Genomic DNA, 19,547 nt, shown 5'->3' with positions numbered 1-19,547 from the left:
GGTAGGAATAGAATTCTATCTTCCTAAGCTACCACTATTTTCAGTTTTCAGGCACTTAACAGCCAGATCGAATTTGGCAGATACAGAATTAAAGAGAGACACCACAGAAATGTTTGTGTCTGATTCGTAGTGTGAGAGGCAAACGCGTAAGATCCAGCAAAAATATTTTTAAAGCTGGAATAATCTCACTAGGGAACACAATGGGTTCATTTTACGTTGTTGCAGAAGTTGTAAGAGGGAGGGCTGAGACTGAAGGAATTGCTAAATCCAACAAACCCTGTCAGCCTTCAGTCTTCAAGTTCTGATGGGAATGAAGTCCAAGGAAGGCAAAGGCCCAACTCTTCCCGGGGAAGACTCTCCACTGAGGAACATCAGGTCACAAAGGACACGCACGAAGGTCTCTAACTTTAGGACCCAGGAAGGGGGTGAGTACTCCCTTAAAGCAGATGTTCTGTTGAGGTGTATTTTTGCCACTTTCTAGAGCTTCTCTGTGCCATGTTCTGAGTTTTCCAGTCTTGCCTTCCACTGGTTCGCTTTAAGGACCCTGAGTCTAACCAAACTACTCAACTGATTCATGTGTGAATTTACTTTCCTTCCTTACAAACTTGTTTATTTTTTTCATATGACTAGAAATATTTATCTCTGCCTACCCCGATCTAACCTGTTTTTAATATTTCAGCTTGAATCTGCCACAAAGTGGGAGAAGTCATCTGCAACACATAACAATGAGCACATATCCTAAAGTATAAAGAATTCCTCAACATTAATAGCACAACAGACAACCTAATAAAAAAAAGGGCATACTAGGTCAAGGAACTCATAGGAAAAATCGACACGGCTAATAAACATATGAAAAGGTGCTCACCTGCAAAAGTAATTAGGGACTACTAACAAAAACACCAAGAAAAACAAAATGGTGCAGAAACATTCCTATCAGAATCTAAAGATCTCTGGCCTGTATGGAACTTGTCCTGTACACCGATGCATCTCAAGCACCAACCCACAGGACCTACACTTCCCAGGGTTACTGCGAGGATAAAATGTAAACACTGTTTATAAAGGACTTAGCACAGCAGCTTCACACTTGGTAAAACTAGGCTGTGAACTGCTTTTAATACTATCAATAAAAATAACTGGCTATTATTGAATAGAGGTGGCATAACAGAAGTATGAACAATGTTTTAAAACCTTTAAATTTGTCTAAGAAAATTCACAGAAGTGGTTTTTGAGGTCGGCCCTAAAAAAGGAATTGGTCTTCCCTGGATTAAATAATCCCAATTTCCACAGTTTGAAAAATGCATATTTCAAAATGTAGTCTTGAAAAAATTGTTTTTATTTCACACTTTTATAGATTAATAATTAGTGCATCACTTTTACTATTTCAACTATTCAAAATATATGAGACAAACAGTTGCCTCTACAATTTCAGAGATTTTTATTTTAAGGTATTTCCATCAGAAACATTAAACCATGAGGCATTTGCTCATTTTGCATCTTAATCGAACAATGTAAGGCTAAACTGTGTTTAACAATAAAAATTCCGTTTAAAGCAACAAATACGTGTTGAGCAGCGCGCAGATTAGTCTCCGTCTGTCCCTCCAGAGCCCGTCCCCACCCTTCTCTGCCTCCTCCGGTCTCTAAGGGTTGCATTAACCAGTCACCACTTGCCCTCTCGGTTCTGGTCGTTTTGCCAACAAGAGGAAGTGTCCCCAGAACACCATGCTCGGGTCACCAGTCCCAGGCGAGGACTCCAAACACATCTGCCCTTTGCATCTTGGTATCCAAGTTGCCAAGGAAAACACAACGCAGTCAAGTACTGGACAGAACACGCTTTACCACACGTAGAGATAGGAAGACCAGCTCCAACTGTGTGCATGGGTCCCTCAGAGCTGGGGGTGCTCCCCGGCCCACAAAGGAAAGCCTCCTAGGAGCGCTCTTGTGCTGCCGCAGAAAAGACCCCTTTCCCTCCCCACCCCACCCGGGATTCGGAAATACTGAAAGCTGGGGCCTGTCTGCGGGCCCTGACTAGGCCTTAAGCAGAACAAGGACCCCTCAGAGAGCCTGAAACAGGGAATGATGGCCCCACAAAGGTGGTAAGCCCAGTAGTCTGTGTGGGCGCCGCAGCTCTTGGAATGGAAGTGTTCGAAGCCCACGGAGAATGGGCAGAGCAGGGAAAAGGCTGTGAACGAGACTGCCTGGCCCAAGAGGAAACTCCCGCAGAAACCTGCAGGGCATAAGGAGACAGAAAGCAAGGTCCGACTCATTCTCTGCTGCGTTTCCTCTTTGGCCACAGCCCCTGTTTGGTAGCTCCTCTGCCACGCCTACAACTTGAGTTGCAGACCATAATTTCCACCTCCTCCCTTTGCCTGGGTGGGTAACAGTTTCCAACTGTTGTCAGTCCCTGAGATTCATCATTCCTTTCCAGTTACCTAAAACCATGCCCACACCTCTGCAAACAGTCCCTTCATTAAACTATCCTCCAAAAAGCCATCCATCTGTCACAACCAGGACACGGCCTCTTGGAAGCAAACCTCACTACAGACCAGTCACTACACTATGTAGAAGAGACGCAGCAGCACAGAACAAGACAGAGGCTCACACAGGTGTGTGTGTGGCGCCCTGTGCCTAGCGGGCCTCCAGTGTTTATGCTGATCTCTAAATAACCTTTATTTGTATCCTTATTACAACATTGATGGCACTACATTATAGTTTAGTGTCCTGTCTCCTTTAGCTTTTCTAGATATCAAGAGTCTTTTTAAAATATGATGAAATCTACACACCATCACCCCAGAAAACCACAAATAAATATATATACAATTTTTTTGTGTATAATTTGAGGGGATTCATGGGTTTCCCTGAAGCCGGTGAGCCCACAAGACCCAACATAAGAACCCCTGAAGTAAACAAATAAATAAACAAGCCAGCACGCTCAAAAGTCCAGGAGGGAATCTCACTGAGCTCCTACAGCACCTGCCATATACATTTCATTTTTCATTCCTTCAGCAATACAACAGGAAAAAAAATGTTGATTCTAGAACTAATCTCAATTTCTAAAGACTAGTTATACAAAGATAAACATAAAAGGCCTTGAAAGCTTTAAAAACAACAAAAACAAACCCAAATTAGGTGGATCACTGGAACAAAATAGGATGTTCAGTGAATGACCAAACTATCAATCAAAGCCACACTGAGAAGACAAAGCATAGCACAGCTAATCAAAAACTTCTTTATAGGAATTAAAATTCCTTATTGAAAGGGGGTTGTACGTGATTTACCTCTTTAATTATATTAATTAACTTGACATTAAAATAGTTTATTCTTTTTCAGCATAAACAATTGATAAACAAAAACATATTATTTCAAAGTTGAACCCAACTTGAAATTTTTAAAAAATATCATATGTTTTACACAACCAGATTTTGTACTCTGGAATAAGAACACGGGTCCTTCTCATAAAGTTTTCTATAGAAATACTAAAGCTGGTAGATATAAGCAATTAAGTTAAAACTTTAACCTTAACTGGTACAGAATAAGAATATGATTTGTTTCCTAGAAAGAAAAATATGTGTCTACTACCTAACATTTTTTCATTCACTAAAAAGTCATTGGTTTGTGTTATTTTTTCAGATGAAAATTTAGTGAGTTCTAAAACAAGTTCCCCCAACCCTCCACACATGTGAATGACTCAAAAAGAGAAAAGAAACTATCTAATTGCAAATATGGAGGAGAGGCAGTACAAGACAGTCAATCTGAAATCTGAGCAAGTAATTCACACAGAACTTTTGACAATATCTTTACCTGAATATCATTTTTAAAAGTAAAGTAACATCTGAAACACACTGGGGCTTTAAACAGCCCACGGCTCATTTGGCAGAACTGTGTAAATAGAGAATTCCATCAACATCTTCTCTATTTTACTCCTGTTGAAAAAAATTTCACATATGCCTTAGCCCGGTGCTATTTCACATTTACTTAAACTTCAGTATTGTATCCTCAGGCTAACAGATCTCTTGTTTCTTTTATGCATGCAACATGGCATTTGATTCAATGGCACGCACAGAGATGTACTTCAATTTTTATTCTGAATGTTTTTTAAACAATGATGCTTTAAAACTAAATTGCCAGTAACAGAACAACAAAAATGACACTGAAAAGACAATTTCAAAGCCAAATGTTGAATCAGGCCTAGTGATGGTACCGCAAGTACAGTCATTCTCTACCAACTAGGCAATAACCAGGTTAAATGCCTACAATTGCTCAAACTACCAGACTGACATCATGGTACAGCTGTGATTTTACAGGAAGCAAAAAAATGCTGTGGTTTCTTTGACTTAAAAAATTAGAAATCAGGCAGGGTGATTTATTAAAAACAGCTGTGTATGTATCTGTACTCTGGCCTCAGCCAAAACTGTTATACATATGTATGTAGGGGCTCATGAATGGTAAACATGGATCCCACATATGGTGCTTTAGATCTTCTGTTTTTGTTTTGTTTTGTTTTGTTTTGTTTTAATATCCACAAGACTGCCTTGGGCAAGTTTTAGTTTTGAAACATTTTTTTGAAGATTCAGAAGTATATGGGTTAGAAAAGTAACTAACATTTCTAGGCCTGCAGAAGACCTAAATAAATTCATATATATATATATATATATATATATATATATATGAATTAGGCTAGCACATATTTACAAGCTGAACTTTCTAGAAATATGTGCACATACGAGTATATACATAAAAATAAATCAGTTCAACATCAGTTAAAAATCCCTCCAATTAATTCTTTCACAACTAGTCCAGATTGATTTTGAGAACAGTGGTCTATGTAAGGAAAATAGAAACCACTGTATCTACACCAAATTTGTAAATTCGGTTTTAACAATTTCATCATGGTCACCACGGAAAACAAAGATGACATATATATATGTGTATATATGTGTGTGTATATATCCAAGTCTCATGGAAGACAATGAAAGCGACGTTAAGGGCCTTATGTAAGGTAAATTTTATTATAAAAGTTCCACAGGTCCATGTAGGAATAACTGGTTTGCTAATCAAACATAAACAATAATAAAGAAATCCACAATAAAAGAGTTAGGTTATTTATCACATAGCCATTTGGCGGCTATCTCCAATCTCTGATTGGTTGACTGATTTCAAGAAACACTAAATGTTTACATGCCAATTATAATTCTAAGTCCTGAGGCGATATCAGACAAAAACCCTATCCTTGTGAAGCTATATTTTAGTAGAGACAGAAAACAAATGATATAAGTAAGGAAAATATACAATAGTGTGGTTTAGAGAAAGGAAGGTAAAGGAAGTGTGTATTTGTATGGTGAGTGGCAAATTCATACAGTGAGCCAGGAAAGCTTTCACTGAAAAGGTGCCTTTGGAAACAAACAACATGAAGCAGCCATGCCAGTATCTAAGGAAAGACCACTGGGGGCAGAGGTAACCAGTCTGCAGGCAGGGCAAGCCTGCTGGGCTCGGGCACAGCCAGGAGGCTAGTGTGCACAGAGCAGAATGTGAGAAGCGGAGAAAAGAATAGGAAATGAAGTCAGAGAGGTACTAGTGTGGGGAGCAGATCACGTCAGGCCTTACAGGTCAATGCAAGGACTTGAGCTTTTTTCTGAGTGATATGAGACATGACTGTTGAGCAGAGGCTTAACATGATCTCCTTTAGAATCTAAAAGGATCCCTAGTGTCGTGTTGAGAATTGACATGTCAAAGGCAGAGGCATGGAGGTCAGTTAGGAATCTATTAAAATCATCCAAGAAAGAGATCGTGGTAGTTTGGACCAAAGTGATTAGCGATGGGGTAGGGGAAAGTGATCAGATTCTGGATATATTCTGAAGATATGTTGAGAGATTGGGTATGAGGTATGAAAGAGAAAAATTGGGTGTTCATTGAGATGAATGGATATGAAAAAAGACAATGTGATTATATGCGTATAACAGAATATTATTCAACGATAAAAAAGACGGAAATTCTAGCATTTGAAACATGAGGACATTTGAAACCCTGGAGGACATTCAGCTAAGTAAAACAGATCAGACACAGAAAGATACATGCTGTATAATGATGTTTATTTGTGGAATCTAAGAAAGGAGAACTCATAGAAGCAGAGTACAATGGTGGTTGCCAGGGGCTGGGGTAGAGAAAATGGGACAATGTTGATCAAACTTTCAGTTATAAGATAAACAAGTTTTTTACTTGAAATTTGCCAGACGAACATCTTAAATGATCTCACCACACACACACACACACACACACACACACACACACACACACACAGTAACTGTAAGATGATAAATGTGTTAATTAGCTTGACTGTGGTAAACATTTCACAATGTGTATGTGTATCAAGTCAGCAGGTTTTACACCTGTAGGGTAGATGTTGAGGAAAATTTGCCTCATTAGTTGATGTGAGCTTTTGTCTATTAGCTTTTGTCTGTTCCTGCATGTGAGGTGATTTCTGCGCTGTGATCAGGGGTTGAGTAAATTCCCCCTTTGGTCTCATTCTCCCGAGCAGGGGAGACATGAGATGATGTTTGCTGTTGTCTGAGCTGTGAGGTGATGGTTAGCTTAGGGTTACAGAAATTCTTGATCGGGGTTGAGAGAATTCCCTCTTTGTTCTGTCTGTTTCACCCACATCAGCAGAGGAAGTAAAGAAGCCCCTAAGTTATATCAGGACGACGTGACAGGCACGTTGCCAGGCTTTGGAAGACCTTGGGCTGATGGTCCCGAGCAGGAACAGTAGATGTTGCTTATCCGGATGAATTGGCCCTTCAGCTGCATGGGCAGCATTCATATTAGTAACTGCCGGACCCTCCCGGAACTGGCCATTTCCTTATGGGGAGGCAGGAACACAAACACTTGGCTCTGGGGTGCATCTAAAGAGATATGTAAGACAGACCTCAGGTGGATTGATTGATTGCTGTTTTTAGAAATTGCTAGTCAGAAGATTTGCTGTTTCAGGACTGCTTTTCAGGATTGGATTGTATCAGAGTAAGAGATCGGAACTTGCCTCAATAGACAGTAGAGACTTCTTTTGTTGGTGAATTGTCATCATTCTAGCATCTTTGGGAACTTGTATGCAGCTTGCAGTGTCAGAAGACTTCCTAACTTCCGACAACTACAACAACAACGCCAACAGCAGCAGCATTCTTGGGACCTAGCAAACAGCCGTGTGGGAAATACCTGAGTTTCTCTCAGCTACAGACCTGGCAAGGTTCTCTTTTATGACTTTTCCAGTGCTGTTCTCCCCCGGTTTGGTGAGCTTTTGGCCTCTACTGTAATAGTTACTATCCTATAGAGCTTATTACTGTTTTTGGATACTCCTTACTGATGTTATTTGTGTATTTAGCCAAGTGATTTTTGATCAATAGTAAACATATGTTGGGATCTCTTAAACTTACATGTATGTGTACTCCTTTGACATGACACTGTTATCAATGTATATAGTTTGGTCTTGGCCACCTTTGCTTTCTGTCATTAGCACATTCTATTAATTGCCTTAGTCTTTTGCTATTACATATTGCTAATTAAACTGGTTAGATATTAAATAAATTAATTAATTAGCCCCACTCTAGCGTGTGTTCCCCCCCTTCCTTTTCCCTGCTCCTTAAATATATACAATGTTTATTGTCAATTGTACCCCCATAAAGCTGGGGGGACAAAGGATGGCAAGGTTACTGCCTTCATGGAGTTGCCTTCCACTGAACAGAAAGACTGTGAGAGGCCTTGGGGCAGAAGGGATGTCCTAAGCTCCCTCTTGGACTTCTTTTTCTAAAAGCGTGTAATGATGAGCACGGTAAATAAAAGCCCTAGCACAGCAGCATGAGCGTTCGTAACACCTGGGGAGAAAAAAGGCCTCGTCTGTTAATGGAAAAGAAGAATGAGTAGGTTGTCTCAAAAAACATTTTTTCTTTGTTATCTTGCAGTGACTCAATTTTCAAGGGTTAATCACAAGCAAATCACTTTCTGCTGAACTCAGTGTTTTATGCTGCCTTATTATTTGGTTCCATTTCTACAAAGAAAGCTCTTTGAACAACAGCAAGTGGAAGAGAGAAAAGAGAGAGGAGACAAGAAAAACTGTTGGCAAATCAGCAGAATTTGGGAGAGGTATTATTACACATGCAGATCAAAAGGAGAAGGGGAACTTATACTCAAGAAAAAGTGTGATAAAATGACTTTAGGGAGAGAATTTTTACAATTATGCCCCCCTAGAGCTTTCAAGCCAAATTGCTGTGACTTTCACAGATTTTCTTATCTAAATTAATCTACGTGGCTCTGACCATTACTGTTCTATTGCCAAACACAAATACATTTGAATTTCTCTCAAAACACCAATTCCTGTGAAAACTTTAAATTGAGTGAAAAAAAACAAAAAAGAAAAGAGCTAACTAATTTGTATTTGCTCCACTTCAGAGTCACTTAATTTATTTTAAACCGCAGGCAAGCATTAATTTCTACAGCAAGACTGGAGAGTAAATAAGAGGGCAAAACAAAAACAAACCAAAACAAAACAAAACCAAAAGCCAAACATAATAAGAAATAAAACTCAGGCTTATGAAAAATGGGTACTTCTCCACTAATATAATTAACAAAAAATTCTCCAAACTTAAATCCTTGCTATACATAACAATTTCTTAAGAATAATTTTAAGTACTGTTTTGCATTTATTCAGTGACCTGCGGATATTACTGCAAAAAAAATCATCCTAAGAAAATAATCATAGAGGTGCATAAACATATGAGGATATCATCACTGCATTATTTATAACATAAAAACTGAAAACAATTTGCATACCCAAAAGTGGAGGAATAATAAATTAGGGCATATCCAAACTATGCATCGACAATTAAGTAACATATTGAGGAATGTTCACAGATAATAGTTGAATGGAGAATAAAAGAAGATTGTAAAACAAAACATACAGCATATCCACACAAAGAAAAAACCAAAATGATATAAACCAAAATGTTAATAGTAATTACATATTCTTAGTACCTACCTTTGACTATTAAAATAAAATCTTTGCATTATATATCAAAAAAATCACATTATCAAAAAAATACGGACTGAGATCTGGCTACTTGTCAGCTCCATGACCTTGGCCAAGCTACTTAACCTCTCTCTACACTAGTGTTTCCTTATCTGTAAAATGAGGGTAATAATTATACCTTCTTCCTCGGGTTGGCATGAATTTTTATAAATTAGGACATTTATGTATATCACCTAGTATTTTACATACGGTAAACATTCAATAAATGGTAGCTATTACAATTACTATTATATATGATATTATTATACAATTGTTTCCTGTTAAATCAAGAGAAAAATAAAGGTTATTAAAAAAAGAAAAATCTTGGGATGGTCCCACCTGGTCAAAGGGTTTAATAACTTTTAAGTCCTTAAATCAGAAAAACTTCTGATCTACTTTAAACTTGAAAACCAAATTGTTCCTGGCACTCTCCAGTAAAAACAAAGGTGGTGAACTAGGGATCTCCCTCGTCCTCCCTGCAGCTAAGAATGACCAGGCTATCACTAGCTCGGCCCCGCCCTGTCACGCACCCCTACAGACTTATTAGGCTGACTTGAAGTCCTTAGCAAGCACCCCTTCAACTCTCTTGGCTCACATCTGACGGACGCCTTACCTGCAGCACTTTGTAGCTTTGCTTCTTCTTGCTTGGGAGACCATCCCACTTTCTAAAAGCTACTTTCCCTCTCTTACAACAGCCAGTTTTACTTTCAGGCAGCAGTATCTTAGAGTGGGAATAATGCTTACAGCTTAAACTTCACTACACAGTATTCTTTCCTTCCTTTTTGAGTTAAGGTGAATTAAAATGAACTCTGCTTTGGAATTTAAGAATTTTTAAGCATATCTTGAAGCTTCTGAAGACTGAAAATTACCACAAAATCTAAGATTATAAATCATTTCTTTAAGTTGGATTTCTGATAAAATGATGGAGCAGCAATATGGTCCAGTAAAAAAATCAAGGACTTTTGGAATCAAAATTGGTTTCATATCTTAGTCCTGCCATTTACCAGCTCTATGACCTTGAGACAGTTAATTAACCTCTGCTCCTCAGTTTTATTATATGTAAAATAGTGAAAAGTAACATCTAACTTCACACGACTATTACGAGAAATGGAAAAATATAATCACAGTGCCTGGCACATAGCAGACATGTACTAAATATTAACTTCCTGTTTATTTCACAACATGAACTCAGTACATTCGTGAATATTATCTCATTTTTATATATTCAATGAACACAAATAGAAAATACTATGGATATTATGGGGGCAAGAGACACGTATGAAATTTTTCACCTTATAAAAGACCTTGTATTTGAAAAGACTGGAAAACTTTTGGGGCAAACAAACTCAGAAAAACACCTGTACTGGCCAAAAGCGAATTTATACTACAAGGACCTAAACAATCCTCCACAAAATCTCACAGTCAGAAGAACCTTATCATACCGATAAAATAGACAGTATACGTCGCGTTAGAAATAGATCTGTTGATGCTTAAAAATGAGAACGAATGAATCAACAATTCTAAACTGCAGGATAGTCCAACTGTTTCTAAATAGTAGAATATCACAAGTTTTCTAGAAAGGGAAGAAAGGCTGAAATGGGTTACCCCAAATCAGTTCAAGGTAACATGAATAACATGTTTATTCGTGGCACTCATTAAAACTTCTATTTAAAATTCTTTAGAGAAAACATATATGTAGAAATGTTGTAAGTACTACATACTAATAAAGTTCTTGGTGAATAAAAATGTACCATCTTTGCAGCGAGGCATATGTGGGGGGAGGGAAATGTGCTGTGTGTAGCGCCACTCTGTAACTGTGTTCACCGCTGGTTTAGTTCTCTGCCCTTCAGTTCTATATACCTGCTACACAAAACAGGTTTTTCAGTTATGGTGATGGTTGTTAAATTCTGTTTCCAAAAAGAAGTGAAAATTATTCTTTCAATGTCATATTTAATAATTTAGAGGAATGAAACAACACCTTATACCTGCAGACTGGCTCCTCTCTTCCCTGGCCCACACTAGACTGCGTAACAAACTCCAAAGGACAAACACAGGCAAACCTCGTTTTCTCATGCTTCACTTGGGGTGCTTCACAGGTATTGGGTGTTTCACAAAGTGAAAGCAAGACCCCACCCCCACACACAACCAGCAAAAAGATTAGGACTTGCTTTATTGTAATCCTTGCTTTATTACGGTGGTCTGGAACGGAACCCGCAATACATCTGAGGTCTGTCTGTACAGAAAGATTGATGTCTCTCTCTCTCTCTCTCTCTCTCTCTCTCTCTCTCTCTCTCCGTTTCACAATCCCCTGGCACTCCCCATTAGCAGAAACTAACACCAGATATTGAAAGCCGAAAATAAATCCAAAACCAATCAAACAAAAAGGAGCTTTGGTGAAGCTGCAGGGTAACTCCACTCTTCCTGGTGGACTGAGAGCAGCAGTCACCGACTCCAAGACAAGGACGTCTTTTGCTCTCACACATCATTAGCAATATAGGGCAATGATGGGAAAATGGGAAGAGGATCAAAATGGGATTATTAGGATCCAGAGCTGCGATCCAGAATGAAGTTTCCCCTGGGCTAAAATGTTGTACACACAAGGCTTCTTAGAGAAATGGCTGATTCTAGACCTGGGGCAGGAAAGTGACAAAACGAGCTAGAGCACCTTGGTGGTGAGAAAGTGCTCAAAAAACTCTGCAACAATGAGGTGTGCCGGGTACCCAGAAGCCAGCTCACGGAGCTCCCAATGACCAGAGCTGGAATAATCTCAGCAACAAAAGAGCAATAATACTGGACTATAACCCAGGTATACAATAAATACCCATGAATCCACATCGGTACAAATAAGCGACTGAAGAGATCCATGGGGGAGAAGAGACAACGCCCGTGCAGAAGAATTCCAAATAATTTCATAGACTGCCCCACCCTCAAGGAAGGGAAGCAGAACTACCCACTCCTTAACACATTTTTTGCGGGAAACGAGTAAACTCGTCATATCGCCTCTAGTTGGAACCAGCAAAAATTTTGCAAAGTAAATAAATAGAGACCTCTTTTTAAACTAAAACACTGAAAGTTTCATAGAAAAATATCAAATAGATCGAAAGATATGAATATTTTACAGAAAGTCTAATTTTGGCGAGAAAATGTCAAAAAAGCCCCGCATTACGACGCGATTTGGCGGGAAAATGCCCGCTTACATTAAGTGTGGGTCACACATACTGACTTCCTTTCAGAAAATACAGTGGCGACACCTGACAAACACTACAGATTGGATCAAGGTCAACATAAACTGTGACAAATCATGTTTACAATATATATCCTTCATGTGATGTGATGAAAAGGGCACTTTACCTCTTTGGTCTTTCCCCAGAAAACCTATACACTGTCTAATTGTGAGAAAAACAGACGACATGTTCCAATAGGGGGGAGTCCTACCTGAGTAGAATTCTGAGTACTCCTCAAATCTGCCAAGGTCATCAAAAACAAGGCAAGTCTGAGAAACTGTCACAGCCAAGAGGAGCTAAAAGAGACACGAAAACTAAATGGAATGTGCTATCCTGGATGGGATCCTGGGACATTAAAAGGACATTAGGTGAAAACTAAGATAATCTAAAGAAAGTATGGCATTTGGTGAAAAATGCATCAGTGCTGGTTCATTAATTCTAACAAATGCACCACACTAATACAAGATGTTACTGAGGGAAACTGAGTGTGAGGCTTGTGAAGACTCGGTGATCATTAAAACTATTGTTTAAAAAGAAAAGTCAATTTAAAAGGTTAAAAAGTTACACCTGGTGATTAGATTTTCACGAGAGCTAACAATGGGGATTAATTATTTAATCCCTAATAGCACTGAAATAATATTCAAAGAGCATACGACAATAAAAACGGAGTTCCATGAACTAATACTCTCTTTCTCTCACACTAGGGGCTTCTGTGGGCTAAGGGAATAGCCACCGCTTATAACAGTGTTTTGTAACACTGCTTATAGGAGACTATGCTTTCAAATTTTTCAACATCTGGGGAATTCAAATCAGTGTAGAGCTGAAAATAAAGTGAGTATGTTGGTCCCAGATGGGCCCACAGCCTCCGATCCAGTCCCTGGCTTTTCCCTCCTCTCGCCTGTTGAAAGGAGACCGAGCGTCCTGCAGTTCCAGGGTTGCTGGAGCAAGGAGATGCAATGGATGCAATGGCGGGAGCTGGGAGGGTGGGAAGGGGGAGAGCAGGGGACTTCTCCCCCTTCCTCTGTCTTCCTCTCTAGCAGCTCCAGTGTTTCTGCAGCTCCGGCGTCCTCTGGGCAGAACCCCATGGTCCAGTTAACTAGAGGAGTTTTGAAAACATGAACTCTTCCCTTTGGCCCTCCAGCCCTAGTGGCTTCTTGCTGTTCTCAACCTCTGGACTGCCTCACAATCGCTCCATTACCTATAAAGCCAATTCTCCGACTTACATTTGTTTCAAATAACTTAGGTATGTTTTCCTGGTTAGACCTTGAGGCTCACAGAAAAGCTGAAGGGGAAAGACAAATGAAGAGAATATATTCTGAGTAAGAACACAGAGGCAAGAAAGCAGTGTACCCTGGCGTGCATCCACGCACTAACGATGTGACCTTGGGCAAATTATTTTTTTGCTTTACGCCTCAGTTTATTCATCTGTAAGTGGGGGGTTATAACAGTATTTATACCTCACAGGGCTATTACACAGACTAAATGAGTTCATGCACTTAAAGCATTAGCCTAACACCTGGCACAAAACACCTGCTGCCATCGTCTCCTCCTCTAGACTGTGCTCCCAACGTACAGTGTTTGCCTGAAAATAAGACCTAGCTGGACCATCAGCTCTAATGAGTCTTTCGGAGCAAAAATGAATACAAGACCGGGTATTATATCATATTATATTATATAAGACCCAGTATTATATTATATTATACCCAGTCTTATAGTAAAATAAGACCGGATTTTACAGTAATTTTTGCTCCTAACGACGCACTGGAGCTGACGGTCTGGCTAGGTCTTATTTTCGGGCAAACTCGGTATCACCCACATCCTTAACTGCTCTTGCCCTCTTCGGCTTCTCTACCCTCTACACTTCTTAAAGAAACCCTGCTCTACACTTAATCTCCCTGAAACCCTCCGCTGATCACACCACTCCTATAAAACTTCAACTGCCTACAGACATGGTCCACACTCCTTAATCTGCCATTCAGGGCTATCCAGTCTTATCCCAACCTATTTTTCCTAATTTTTTTTTTTTCTATTGATGTAAGCTACATTTTACAAAAACTTGTTTTTCTCTTTCTGGCTGCTCTTCAAAAATCAAATATTTTTCAAGTATCTTTCAAGTTCCTTGAGGACAAAATCCACGTTTGCTTCATCTTTTTTGTCCACTACAGCTCTTAGCCTCAGTATCTTACCTAACAAAGTGGGGACACCAGAAATATGTGTTGCATGAACAAATAAATGACAGCTCTTGAGGAAGTCAACCTTGAACTGGGTATTTAAATTTGATCCAATTTGCCTTCCAGAGCAGGGTTTGGCAAACTCATGACAGGCCAAATCTGGCCCTCCAACCATTTTTGTAAATAAAGTTCTACCTGAACAACCACATTTCTGTATTATCTGTGGCTGCTTTCACCACACCGGCAGAGTTCAGCCGTGTGACAGATGCCTGCAGAGCCTCAAATACCTTTTAGCCCTTCACAAAATAAGTTTGCTGACCTCTCTCCTTGAGGGTGGCAATCCTGATTTATCTGTACCCCATACACACCTAGTATATAGCTCCCATGGATTTGGTGTTCAAAAAACACCCATTAAACTGAATTGAAATGACAAACTTTAAAAACAGAGTGGAGAATGCCTGTGTTGTTGGAGGTATTGGGCAATAAAATAGCCAAATCTTTAGAAAGTATATCAGAAGTCACAGTACTATGTGTACTCTGACTATACATAACATTCGGTACTATTTTAGGCCTCTCTTTACCATTAAAAAAGTCAAAGAAGAGAGAGAGTCTCATTTATCTTACTCTTTTTTATTCCTTAAGGCCATCATTTCTTCATTCTAGAAAACGTTTCTCTAATTTTCTCCCATCCAGTTGTTTCATTCATTCGTTAATGCAATCATCAAGAACAATTTATGGGGCAGCAACCAAGTGCCTGGTACTAGGTAGGGAGCTGAGAATGAGCATCCTTAAAACTTGGTCCCTGCCTATAAAGAATATCCAATTTTAGTTTAGAACACACATTTCAAACAGGAGAAGAAGCATTATTTAAGTAATGCCAGTAAATCAACGCATGGGCCAAGTCAGGTATCTGTTATTGGCCACCTTGTTTCAATTAGCCACCAGGGGGAAAAAAAAAAAAAAAAAAACACCAGAAAAATTACTTTAAATGTTCCACTACCATGAATCAAACAATTTCCGAAAACTGGTAATACAGTCTACTCCATCATAGCTGCTACTGCTGGGGGAAAAAAGGCATCAAAACTGTTTACAAATTCCCTAAGGCCTTTTATTCTTCCAAAACAGCATAAGCAGTAGATAACCTTCTAGATAAATATAAATTGCCTGAAACTGTTATAAAATGTTAAAACTTCTATCTTGAGGCTGCAACATTTAAGTTCAAGAGAGACAACAGTTATACCAGAGGGAAATAAAGACAGAAAAGAATTGTCGTTCTGCCTCAAAAAGGGGAGTGCAAATAGTGATGGAGAGGGAACATGGAGACTATTCACTCACTCAACAAACATTTATTTATCACAGTTATAACATTTGCCATATAAATATACAAACATTTGGCACACACCAGGCCTTGTGCTATGTTCTGGGGAAAGAGGGTTGAGCGAGACAGACACCCTTGTTCTTCCCAGACTCTAACATAACGGAGACACCTTACAGGAAAAAATAAGTGCATCAATATGTTAGATGCAAACACCCATGTTTTTCATTCAGTTATTCAATAGTAATAAAAGTTAATGGCTGTTCATTTAATAAACAATTAAGTGACTACTATGGTTCAAGTACAATGCCAATCACAGAAGCAGATAAAAGTTCTTGACTTATTTTGATACATTATAAAGAATACTATCATAAAAATTTGTATGATTTGTTAAGGAAATACATAGGAGGAAACAACTTAATTCTACTAGAAAAAGGAAACTGGCATCCGAGAAGGCTTCACATCACTAAGCTGAGCCTGAATAGGCATTTGCCAGGCACAGAGTTTTCAAACACAGGAGAAAACTGTAAGTCCAGTCTCAGCAAAGGGTATAGAGAATGCAAAGGATGGAAAACAGGGCTGGGTAAGCCATTCTGGGGGTCAGTTCACAGAGTCCTGTATACTGCTCTGCGGAAAGTTTGGACCAGGGTAAATTTATAAAAAGGAATGGTGTCATTATTAGGTCTGTAGTAGAGACAAACAACTGACGGCAGCGTGGAGTTTACAAAGGGTAAAGGACCAGAGGCAAAGAGACTTGTGTGTAAAGGCTATCGCAGGAGGCCAGGGAGAGATGATCAAGACCATAGAACAGCAGTGGGAAGGAAGGGAGAAAGGAATTAGAGCCCGGCATAAGTGACAGATGGACTGAATGTTGGAGGTAAAGGAGAAAAGAGGAGTTGATGTTGGCAAGATAAGGGAAAGAGGAGATCAGCATGTTTGGGAAGAGGCTGTAATGAGTTATCCAGAGGGGGCCAAAAATGTAGACACACGACTTGTGTTCATCTTTTGTCATCGGTATATATTGAGTATTACAATTTTAATTTTTTTCCTATCTTAAAATGTGTATACATTTTTTTTGGCACCTCTGGTATTTTAGGTAAGCTGAATTTTGTAGGATTCATCGGTAGACAATTAGATTCCAGATTTGTATTAACTCCATTCACTGACAGAATCGTTTTTCTCATTCCCTCCATTCCAGAATAATTTATTCATTCAACCATTTCTTTTTGTAATGCTTACCGCATATTAGGCACCATTGTAGATGCTGGAAATACACAGACAGCAAACAAAGTTCCTGCCCATGGAGCTTTTTAGTCTCCTCTTACGATATAAAGAATGGCAAGGAAAAATTCAGACAAAGTTAAAAATATGGATATACAATACATAATCCATGATATTTCTTCAAAGGGAAGCTTTCCGGTATATTAAAACGTGTTTTAAATCAAACTGGAATTGAAAAATAGCAGGAGTGGTCTCTTTTTTCAGTGATGAATAAATTCTCAGCCTTAATGTTTCTTTTTTACTTTTCTATGAGAATCAGCTTTGCTAAACTAATGTTTTACCCTGACCTCTGCTTATTAAACAATAAATTGCAAGATACTACTTTATTCAAGGTACTACATTAGTATTTCTGCCTACATTTTTATATTGTTACTCTCCTAAACAGGCTAATAAACATTAATTCTTAGTTCCTAAAGAGAAGCTTACTTAAGAAAAAGAGTTCCCTAACATGTATGACTGCAGATACATATTTCAAAAATCTTTAAACTGTATCCTTTTAAAAAAAAAAATGGTATGAAAAATGTTTTTCTTCGATTCCTTGACATTTTATTTTCTACTATTTTCAGTAAGATTACCGAATATATCCCACACCTCGGTCATTTACTCTTTCTTAACACTTAACCTCTGTCAACTTCCCATCACTTTCAGTACTTCCAAGTTGCCCAAAGTTATTATCAACTCTTATCTTCTACCTCATCATTGCTCATTACCAAGACCAAGGACTCCCAACAGAAGTCAACAGGCCTTTCGGGCCATTTTGCCAACCTGTGGACCTTTTGGTTGTCACAATAATTGGGATTAGGAGGGAAGGTATTTGGTGGATGAGGGAACTATTGATCCCAGAAGTCCCTAATATGTATGAAACAACCCTGTACAACAAAGAACTGTCTGCATCCCTCAAAACGTTAAGACTCTGCCGGACATTAAGCAGGGAAGACAGGTCACGGTGGGCTGGAGTAGCACGGAACGTGGTGTGGAAAGGGATAAACCGGCCATGTTTCCAGCCTTTCTCCATCTCACCCATTCTTCTTACACATAACCTGAGAGAACCTTACAACGGCCTTACCCATCACTCCTTGGCTTAAAACTCATCAAAATGGAACTGCTGCCTCAGATTATACTAATTCTTCCGCGCGGTTTATCAGATGCTTCCTGTGCTCTAGGCCCCATGTATTGCGGGGACCACGCTGACCAATAAGGCAGCCACAGGCCACGTGCGGCTAATCCGAAAGTGGCCAGTCCCAGCCGAGGTGTCCTGTTAGCGTAAAATACACACTCGAGTTCAAAGACAGGTATATATATATATATATATATATATATATATATATATATATATATACACACACACACACACACACACACACACACACGTGTATATATATGTATATATGTGTATATTTCAACATGTAATCAACATAAAAACTGTCCATGATACACATCGGTAACAATTTTTACGTCGATTGCACGTTGAAATATTACAGTGCATGTATTGGGTTAAATAAACTAGTTAAAACTAAATCCACCTATTTCTGTTTACTGTTCTACAATGGCCACAGGAAACTGAAAAACACCTCTGTGACTCGCACGGGGTTTGGGGCGGCTCCTTTGCCCAGACCCGCGTTGCTGCCTGAATAAGCCCCTCGCAGCCCGTCCGGGGCGCTTCTCGGCCCGGAACTTCGCAGACACCACCGCCCGCGCCGGGGACACGTTTTCCTCTTCTCCTCTCTGAGTTGCACGCTACTCACTCTTCCACCTTCGTCTCTAACCATCGGCCTCCCTGTGACGCCCCGTCTGCCCGCCCTCACTCGGGGCCCCAGGAGGGGCTGGGGTGTCCGAGGAGCTAAGAGCATCCGTCCTACCGCACTGCTAATGCCCTGTGTCCAGGTGCCTGTTCTCTGGTCTGCGTCCCGACAAGACTGGAAGCTCCTTGGGGACCAGAAGTGCTCTGCACACGCTCAGCAGTCAACGCCTGGCGCCGCGCAGCGTCCCCGCAGGGCCCGCCAGCCGTGGGACCAGGCTGCTGGGCGCCCGCCGGGAGCGCGGCTTCCAGGGGAGGGAGGCACGGGGGCGAGGCGGCGCCTGCAGGGCCCGGGCCGGGGCGCCGGCGCCACTCACCAGTCCCTGCGGGGTCTCCGCGTCCGGCGCTTTGGGGGCCGGCGGCGAGTACTCGGCGTAGCGCAGGCCCTCGCTGGCGGGCGACACGCCGCCGCGGGCGGCCATGGCGATGCGGCCGGAGCAGGTGCCGTGCGCCGCGGCGCAGCCTACGACGCGGCCGCGGGGACAAACTAGTTCCGGCGGTCGCTTCGCGGGTTTAGCCGACGGGCGGCCGCTGTGCGGGTGGAGGGCGGGGCCCCAGGCGCGCTCGTTCTGCCCCAGCTCGGGCCGGCTTGTTCTGTCATAAAGCCGAGAATCAGGCTGGGCGCTGAGGCCCCCGGGACGTGGAGGGTGTTCTGTTTGTTTCAGACCCGCGGGCCCAGAGCCAACACTGGGCCTCCGGGCGTGGTGCCTGT

The 19,547-nt window shown here is 40.6% G+C and overlaps 1 protein-coding gene across 1 annotated transcript in view; it reads right to left on the bottom strand.

The window, feature by feature from the left end:
- Positions 1 to 19,403, bottom strand: part of DNAJC15 (DnaJ heat shock protein family (Hsp40) member C15) — a 64,752-nt gene extending 45,349 nt beyond the window's left edge. Inside the window, exon 1 of the mRNA XM_019749795.3 lies at positions 19,153 to 19,403. Within this exon, the coding sequence (XP_019605354.3) occupies positions 19,153 to 19,257 (105 nt within the window). The 5' untranslated portion in view covers positions 19,258 to 19,403. The remainder of the gene's footprint in view (positions 1 to 19,152) is intronic.
- Positions 19,404 to 19,547: the final 144 nt, after the last annotated feature.

This window comes from Rhinolophus sinicus, chromosome 16, assembly GCF_057876585.1.
Source record: "Rhinolophus sinicus isolate RSI-liver-muscle chromosome 16, RSI-T2T, whole genome shotgun sequence".
Classification (NCBI taxonomy): Eukaryota; Metazoa; Chordata; class Mammalia; order Chiroptera; family Rhinolophidae; genus Rhinolophus; species Rhinolophus sinicus.
The sequence above is the reverse complement of the archived record's forward strand: the minus strand, read 5'-3'. Positions and strand labels throughout refer to the sequence as shown.